Genomic DNA, 9556 nt, shown 5'->3' on the forward strand with positions numbered 1-9556 from the left:
CACCAGCCGCGATCACGCAAGCCAAGTAGCTAATGTTTAGGGTTTGCCCTGAATTTTCTACCTTATTTGAATTCTTCAATAATTGTATTTTACTACGAATAGGTTTTCTTGGTGGAAAAAGATTTTCTTGGTAAAAAATAATCCTTTTCTATCTATTCTTTTCTTGGAGGAGAAGTTTTACACTTCTATAAATAGAGATATTTTCTTCTCATTCACAACATAATACCAATCACAATGTAGTCGTTTAACGAGTTTTGTTGAGGGTGAGATGTTCTCCCTATAGTTTTTATATTTTTTAATTAGTTTCTCATATGTAGGCCAGTTGGCCAAACCATATCAATATATTATGCCTCTTTTAGTATTATCACGTACCAAACTCTAGCCTGGGCGTAACATGGCACTCGGTGTCTTCTTTGCATGTGACCAAACCAACCACATGACTTGCTGAATCAACATGGGGCATATACTGATGCGGAATATAATATAACATGCATGGTGAGAATGAAGCATAGATTAAGTAATCATAAGTCTGAAATTAAATGATAAATGTTGGGCAATACTGGCTATATGACTCTGAATATCTGACATGACATAATTGAACTAGTCTAGCCTATGAAACCTCTGACATGAGTCTGACTGCTAAACAGTTTATCGGGACAAGGCCCCAGGCATACCTTTCTTTGCATAACTGACAATAAATAAATAAATAAATAAATAAAGATAAAATCCCGAATGAGATGGGTTCACCAATAGCTGGTACGTGCAAGGTCTTAATGAGCTGATCCGTCGTCCTGTATATATGCATCGTGAAATGCAGGCCCCCAGACAAATAAAAGAGGACGGCAGTACATTTAAATTGTACTGGCATGTAAAGCAACTGAATGAAATAAGCATGGCATATCAAATAACAAAACTGAAACTGTAGTTGTATCTATAAGCTGAACATGAACATGAATATCAACTGACATGAATAAGATATTTTAAGTCCGTAAAGATATCTGTGGGAGAGCAATAGTATAGCCGACATGTAACCACCACTTAAGCACGTGGTGTTTGATCTCTTGCCCGATTAGCTAAGCCATCTTGTACCTTGTCGAGGTACAAGACATGAACATGGCATGAATGGATCCAATAACCCGCAATGGGTAAAAATGAAGGAATCGTCCTAATTGGGCGGAGCGATCCTTATCCTATCTTTGGCATATGTAGTTTCAGGTATTAAACCTTCTCGGTAATCTGTGCAAATCCCAAAACATGATCATGGATATAATTGGTTTAGTAGCCCATGAATTATATAAACATGATTCGTGATTATATTATAACATGAAGATAGATATATATTATAACTTGTATGAAAACATGGAAACATGTAGAAGTTCATGAAAATAAACACAAAAGTTCATATCTTGTATTTAAGAACCCATGGAATGCAAAGTATGAGTTTTCATATTTTACAGACAGATTCTTAATAACCAAAATGGAATATTAAGAACACTATAACGAACTATTAAAGCTAACATGGTATATCATGGTACACGTATTTAGAGTTATTATGAACATGTCTAGAACCCTAGTTTTGATAAACTTTCATATAATCATGGAAGAACGTAGCGTGGGGAAGAACAATGATATTTTCACACGTAGATAAACTTGTAACTAATGGTCTGAACTTGGAGAAAAATCCAAAAGCCACAATCTTGAATCCCTTAGATGGGTTTTCTTGAAAACTCTAGGTTAGGAACAATGGATTCTTGTTTAGAGATCATGGAGACATGTTAGAATTCACTTGAAAGACTTGAAATGGGCTTACCTTAGTGTATCTTAATGGTAGGAGGAGAAGAACTTCGTGCTAGGGCTTAAGAATATGAAAAGTGGGATTTAAACTGAAGTCCCGAATTTATACTATTTGATGAAGCGGGGAAAGTATGGGCATAATGTACTCCCGTACAATCTGAGCGTACCTTATGTGTCAAATTCCAGAAACCACGACTTTTAGTCTGTGAGGTACGTGATGAAAAGTACGGCCCGTACTTTAATGTACGTCCTGTATAAATTGTACGGCCAAGAAGTACGACCCGTACAATAATGTACGGCCTGTACATTCACGCCGTACCTGGAATGCCCAATTCTAGTGGTTCTGTTTTCTCCCATGTGAGGTACGTCCAAGAAGCACGGCCCGTACATAAATATACAATTAGTACATTTTGACGTAAAATGTACTTTCACCATTCCAAGGGAAATGTTAATCCAACCACTTCCCGACTTGGTTTCTAAGTCTCGAATTATGAACATAACTTAGTTAGGAGGTACGAGGTGTTACAAGTATAGTTTTGTTTGTTGTCCGATTCATCGCGTTTAATGTTTGCAATTATTAGTTTCCGCATGACGCCCTGTTATTTCGATCCCAACAAGTCGTATCAGTGCCAATGGTTCAAAGACGTTGAAGACAGGTTCAAGTTGCAAAAAATTCGACGATAGTAAAGATTTTTGTCCAAAAGAAAAAAAAATCTGGAGTACTACATGTGGGACAATTTTCAATCATATTTTCGATAATCCTGTTACTGCATATTTTTAAAACAAAAATAATTTTTACTCATGCTTACTTTAACGCATGAGCTTCAATTTTCAACTCATGCTTACTTTTAATGTACGAACTCAAATTTTGAACCCTTGCTTACTTTTAACGCTTGGGCCAATTTCAACCGCTGTTTACTTTTAACGCATAGGCTTCACTCTCAACCCATGCTTACTTTTAACGCACAAGACTCAAATTTTCAACCATACCTACTTTTAACCATGGAAAGTAGCAGTGATGAAGATTATGTGAAGGAGGATGAAGATTATTTTACTAGAAAATTCAGGCCAAGGGGAGATTTGTTAGGGTTTGCCTGAATTTCCTACTTATTTGGATTCTTTAATAGTTGTATTTTACTCCGAATAGGTTTTCTTGGTGGAAAAAGGTTTTCTTGGTAAAAAAAGAATCCTTTTAAATCTATTTTTTTTTGGAGGAGAAGTTTTACACTGCTATAAATAGAGATATTTTATTCTCGTTCACAATATAAAAGCATCCACAATGTAGTTGTTTAATGTGTCTTGTTTAGGGGGAGATGTTCTCCCAATAGTTTTTATATTTTTTTAATTAGTTTCTCATACCATATCAATATATTATGCCACTTTTAGTAAAGTTTTCTTTGTTATCCGATTTACCGTGTTCAAGGCTAGCAATTATTAGCTTTCACATGACGCCCTGTTATTTCGAACTCAATAGCTAAGCCACATGGATTTCAGGTTAAACGACTGCAAAGGGTTGTGAGGTCAGACCCCAATCGACGCCTCTTCGCTACTGGAAGGTCTAATCATGACTGCAATGCCTGGACCAGTTACAGTCCGCGATCATGAAGAAGGGTTGCGCGACTGTGAAGAAGTATCAGATGTTTTCAAATTTCAAATTAGTTTTTTAGCACATTTTGATATTTCGGGGCGATTGCGATTTTGTGAACCAAAAGGTGGAATTTTATCCTAAGTCTAGGTACAGATTCCTAATATAGTTGAATGGCGTAAACTGAAAAAGAAAAAAAGGAGCATCGAGACTCATAGTCTAGCCGAGGGTAGTAAAATTAGTCTATTAAAATTTCATTCATCCAATCTATTTGAGTTTGGGCGGATCATTTACTGATTGTGCCCTTTTTGATACTTTAAGAATTTAGCTGATAGGTAGCCCAAAATGATCCATGAAACATCTCGTCAAAATAATATTTTCAAAAAAGTGTTGATTTGTTTGATGTGATATATATATATATAGGCATAATAAGAAAATAAATTTCTATTAGGTACTCACTCAGTCCATTTTACTTGTTCTCTATATTAAAATAGATGTCCATTTTTACTTCTCCAGGCTTTTTAAAAATCAAAAGATAATTTATCATTCCATACATGTTTTACCTTTACTATTAATTAGTGCATTGGAAATATCAATGAATTGTTAGTGGTTGTACAACTTTTAAAGTATGCTTGATTGATTTCAATTAGTATTAGATGACTTAATAATAATAATTAGGGGTGATATAATAATTTTTTATCCTATTTATGGCTTCTTAATGGGTGTGTCAAGTTAATACAGGACAAGTAAAAATAGTCGAAGGGAGTAGTTAATAAATTATAAAAAAAACTTAAAATCTAGTAAAAATTGAATTTTAAGCTATTTATTCCATTTATTTCAATCCAACTTTCATTTCTTAACTCTTAACTTATTTTGACCCCTTAAATTCGACCACACCTAGCCATGGGACACATCCCTATCAATAACAATCTTCCACACAATATATATAAAAGGTCTTTTTAAACAGTTGGTGGGGTGGTTAACAGCCACTGTTGTCTGTTAGTCAGTGTAATATAGTTTCTACATCTGTGGTTCTGCCCCTACAACATATAATAGTAATAATCTGTTTACAGCTGAAGTGAAGTTGCTGTATCATCAAGAACACACAATGGTGTGCTACAATTTAGTGGTCCAACAATCACCTCCAATTCTTCTTCAATCACAATGTCCCTCAAAACCCAGGTACAATCTCCACTCTTTTTTGTTTCTCATCCTCAAATTCAAGAATTCTATTCTCTATTAGCTGTAATAGTTCTGTGATCTATTAAAATAGTACTCCCTTTTCTCAATTTATGTGGCACTGTTTGACTTAAATTTAAAAAATAAAGAATACTTTTAAAATTTATTGTCTAAAACTAACCTTAGACATTTCTTTAACTACAGATCATTAAGGGTAAAAGAGAAATTCTAAAGTTAAATTATTTCTACTTATAGAAATGTGATATTCTTTTTTGAACAGACTAAAAAGAAAAGCCTGTTGCATTATTTCCCTTTATGGTTGTTCAGAATTGAGTAACTAAGTAAAGCAAATGCTAAATCCTGAAGACATTAGTACTAAAGCCAGTCCCAGTATGTACTTCCTTTAGAAGGAAAGAAAATGAGGAAAGAGAAAGCTGTAATTAAGCTCAACGAAATCTTGAAGCTAAAATGCCATAACCAAGGCAAGAATGTCGGATTGTAGTGAATCTGTTTGACCTTTTTTTATTACTCCCAATTTGTTTGTCTTAGTTTGACCGTGCACAAAGTTTAAGAAAGTAAATAAGACTTTGGAACGTTGTGGTCTTAAATTCAAGATATGTATGATGTACCAAAATGTCATTTAATCTTGTGGTCTTAAACATGCCAGGTGGGATATTAAAATTAAACAGTTTCCAAATTCGGAAAGAGGCATTTCTTTTAAACAGACTAAAAAGAAAAGTTTGCCAATATTTGATAAGCAATGTGTGTTTGGCCAAGATTCCAAAAGTGTTTTGGAGGAAAAAACTACGTTTTTAACTCTTGAAGAACAGCTTTTGCTTCTGCCCAGGCACTTACTTTTTTTCTAAAAGCTTGATCAAACACCTCAACTCTCTAAAATAAACACTTTTAGCTTCCCAGAAGCTTGGTCAAACAGGCTATAAGCCTCAATCCCAAACGAATTGGAGTTGGCTCTATAAACCCTCTACCTGATCACATTTCTCTATTTAAACTCTGATACTACAGAATAAGAACCTTTTATTTATTAGTCTCTGATGTGTAAATATTTTTGTTTCTTTTTTGTGGATATCCAGTATGCATAAGAAAAGAATCTATTGCTCATTTGCAGATTCCTTTTTTGACATTGCTCATTTGCTGATTTTATTACCTTGGGAAAATACATATTTTTTTAAACCAACAGCCTAAGTCTTGCTAAACCAACCACTTTTTAGTTAATGGTTAGGTGCTTTATTTCCTTTTCTTGTTATGATGGGGAGTTTTCTGAAATTGGGGTGGTAATATTATTTATCCATTTAGTTGAGGCCATGATCTGATTAGATAAAGAGTAGGGGTGACACCAGAATGGGATTAGATTACATACAAAAGCATATGATAAAAATAGTTTATCATGATAGTGGTGTTGCTATGGGGTCTTCGTAGAGTCGAAGGACCGAAGGCTACTCTATAAGATGAACACCATCCAAGCACCTAAAGCTGTGACTTACTGGTCAATGAAGTGGACTGAGAACCATGAGGTCAGGTTCAAATCCTAGCGGAGGCAAAAATACTAAGTAATTTCTTCCCTTGGTGGACAGAGCTGCCCAATACCTCTGCTGGTGGGAGGTAGCAGGTACCTCGTGGAATTAATCTAGGATATTTCAGTACAAGAAAGTTCCTCCGTCGATGAAATTCCACCTCTGAATAGAAAGTACATCCAATAGAGTGTTTCCTTGTCTGATACCTTGTGGTGTGGTTTGAGGTGTAGTCCGACAGAAGGCATTGCTTGTGTCCTATTCCTTTGTGCAGCGATCAATAACCTAAAACTGGCCAAGCAGGGTAATGCATTCATCTTAGTTTTCATATTATATTTATATGGATGATGTTCTCTAGGAGATTCTTTTTCCTTCCAATCACATTCCCATTCTTCATCTTATGAGAATTATTCTTTCCGTCCTTGTAGGGGGATGCCTGTGAAAGTGACATCTGCCTGCTGCACTGAAAGTCCTATATCTAGTAAGGTTGGGGTTAAACAAGTCATTTCAGGTCTTGCAGCATCGATCCTATGTCTCTCTCAAAGTAACGTGGTTAGTATCTGTACTTTATTTGCTTACTCCTGATTTTAGAAACAAAGACATAGAATGAAAAGAATCCTAAATAAAGTGGTACCGCACATATGCATTTGGTTGATTTAATAGAATGGTTGTGAAAGCTGAAGGCCGAAAATAATGTTTTTCTCTTTATATTACTCCCTCCGTTTCAATTTGTTTGTCTTAGTTTGACTTGGGACAGAGTTTAAGAAAGTAAAGAAGACTTTTGAATCTTGTGGTCTTAAACTAAAGATATGTATAATGTACCAAAATGACCTTTAATCTTGTGGTCTTAAACATGCCATATGGGATGTTGAAATTAAAGAGTTGTCAAATTAGGAAAGAGGCATTCTTTTTGAACAAACTGAAAAGGAAAGTAAGAAAAACAAATTGAAAACAAACAAATTGAAACAAATGGAGTAAACAAAGATAATTTTATGGAAAGCATGACTTCAGTTTCCAACTGCGAATGCTTTCTGTTACAAAATTAATGTAAAGAGAAATTTCCGGAAATAATTTGTAGACTTTCAAGCGTCATCTTCATCCTCTTGGTAGGCTTTTGCAGCAGATCTTCCTCACTACAACAGTGTGTTCCAACTTGCAAATGCCACAGACAGTGCGCCAACTCTTCCTTTGGAGAAGGGAAATGATGGTGGAGGTGGAAAGTTGATGATGATGCGAGGCATGACCGCAAAAAACTTTGATCCAATCCGGTATTCTGGAAGATGGTTTGAAGTAGCTTCTCTTAAAGCTGGATTTGCTGGTGCTGGTCAAGAAGATTGCCACTGCACCCAGGTGAATGTTGAGGGTGTTAACACCTAAAAAAATGCCTTCTTCATTTAATGTCTTTGCATATATTTTGGGGGCTTCTTCCATTTTTGGCCCATCGGCCAAACTTAATTACGGGTGCTAGCCGAAATATACAAAACCTATACATTGATTATATATTTATGTATATTATGTGTATATTATATGTATAAATATATGATATGTATATTTACTTAAATACACAAAATCTACAGATTTGCTGGCTATTTTGTAAATTAGAATATTAGATCACCGAAAGGCATTGGACTGTAATTATCTCTATATTTTGGGTTCCTTGGTTCTTGGACGCTCATACGTAAAGATGTCTTAAATGGACTAATTTGTCTTTATTTCAAATTATTTCAGGGAATTTACACTGTTGATATGGCCGCACCTGCTATCCAAGTAGACACATTTTGTGTTCATGGAGGACCTGATGGATACATCACAGGCATAAGGGGAAGGGTTCAATGCCTTAATGAGGAGGATACGGAGAAAAAGGAAACTGATCTAGAAAGGCAAGAAATGATTAGGGAGAAGTGTTATCTTAGATTTCCTACATTGCCGTTTATCCCAAAGGAGCCTTATGATGTGATTGCAACTGATTATGACAACTTTGCACTGGTTTCTGGAGCTAAAGATAGAAGCTTCATTCAGGTAATCAATTATTTCAGTTTAATTGCTGCTGTGAATCGAAGGATATTTTATTTTGCTCCAATGTGTGAAAATACCTCCGTAACACAAGCTTCTCGTAGTTTCTGCATTTCTCATGCTCAACACAGAGCACCGTCACACACCAAACGTGACTCTATTTCTTCATTACTATGAATCATTTACTAAACACCTCGGTGACAGAGCTTGGGGTTTATGCTATCTGTAGATGTTAAACCTAAACTTATTTAAGAGTTCCCATATTCTAAACTTATTTAAGAGTTCCCATATTCTTTTTAATAGGTGAAAAATAACAACAGCCATTATATTTTTGTCTTGTAAGTGATCAAGCTTTATTTTTTTTTTTTTTGATTAAGCACCGGGTGTCCGAGTCTCTTTGAGCCCCGACTAATCCCGGGGGTGCATGCCCCGGCAAGGAGTTTCCCGCAAGTGCACCACGGGTAACAGGGTTTCCCCAGTCCGATGGCCCTCAGAAATTGTTTGCACCCAGCGGGTTTCGAACTTGAGACCTTGAAAGGGAGCACCCCAAGGCTCAAGTCAATTGCCACCAGGCCAACCCCTGAGGGTTGATCAAGCTTTATTAATTAGCACAATTAGGGTGCGGATATGTACAGCTTTTGAATGACAAAAGATATAAAAGGTGGTATAATAATAGTAGTTATATGTGGGTGGTTTCTTACATATCAAATGATTATTGCTGATTACAGTTTACACCGTAAATGAATGAAATATCCCAACTTAACAACACAATAAGAGGGGGAAACTTGGAAAGAAAAAAACTTTTCTTTTGTATGAAGACATGGATACAGCCATATATTCCTTGGACCTTCTCATATCGGGTCCATTTTCTGGGTATCCGGACTTAGTATGTGAGCATGTTTTAGATAGAATTAGCATAGACTACAGTTTTTGTAAAGGAGGTTCATTGGATAGGTGTCACACTGGATGGCCATGATATGGGGATATATTTTTATAATTATGGATATATGATGTGAACTAGGATAGTTTAATATATTTGGTGATGTTAGTGCTTGCAGGGACGGATCTAGTGAACAATATATGAGTTCATCCGACTACAGTAGTTTCAGCTCATACCCTGTATATGTGTTAAAAATGCACTAAATAAGTAGAAATGATCGATTCCAAATCCAGTAAATCAGATGGTCTATGGTAGAATCCTGAACTTGAACCTATAATATTCAAATCCCGGATCCGCCTCTGAGTGGTTGAATGTCAAGTATCGTTAAAGGAACACTGGTAGAAGCATTTGTGATTATAAAAGAAGTTGCAAAGACATCAACTATGCATAATATAACACAGCATAAATATATATCTAATTCAATGGAGAAAAACAACAATTTCAAGGCATTCCTTCACGAGACCTGGTGATTGAAGGTTTGAAGCTTCAAAGGCCCAAGCTTCTGCCTTCTGTTAC

General features: G+C 35.7%; 1 protein-coding gene across 1 annotated transcript; it reads left to right on the forward strand.

The window, feature by feature from the left end:
• Window positions 1-4292: 4292 nt before the first annotated feature.
• LOC132031352 (chloroplastic lipocalin) lies at window positions 4293-8292 on the forward strand. Its single transcript, XM_059421283.1, has 4 exons — window positions 4293-4561; window positions 6516-6639; window positions 7198-7437; window positions 7816-8292. The coding sequence occupies exons 1-4, from the start codon at window positions 4488-4490 to the stop codon at window positions 8275-8277; spliced, it is 900 nt and encodes a 299-aa protein (XP_059277266.1). The 5' UTR covers window positions 4293-4487; the 3' UTR covers window positions 8278-8292.
• Window positions 8293-9556: the final 1264 nt, after the last annotated feature.

Source organism: Lycium ferocissimum, chromosome 9 (genome assembly GCF_029784015.1).
Source record: "Lycium ferocissimum isolate CSIRO_LF1 chromosome 9, AGI_CSIRO_Lferr_CH_V1, whole genome shotgun sequence".
NCBI classification, from domain to species: domain Eukaryota; kingdom Viridiplantae; phylum Streptophyta; class Magnoliopsida; order Solanales; family Solanaceae; genus Lycium; species Lycium ferocissimum.

Coding starts and splice junctions, on each gene's coding strand:
- LOC132031352 (XM_059421283.1), top strand. CDS start 4,488: ATGGTGTGCTACAATTTAGTGGTCCAACAATCACCTCCAATTCTTCTT. Junction 4,562..6,515: donor CAATGTCCCTCAAAACCCAG/GTACAATCTCCA, acceptor CCGTCCTTGTAG/GGGGATGCCTGTGAAAGTGA. Junction 7,438..7,815: donor AAGATTGCCACTGCACCCAG/GTGAATGTTGAG, acceptor AAATTATTTCAG/GGAATTTACACTGTTGATAT.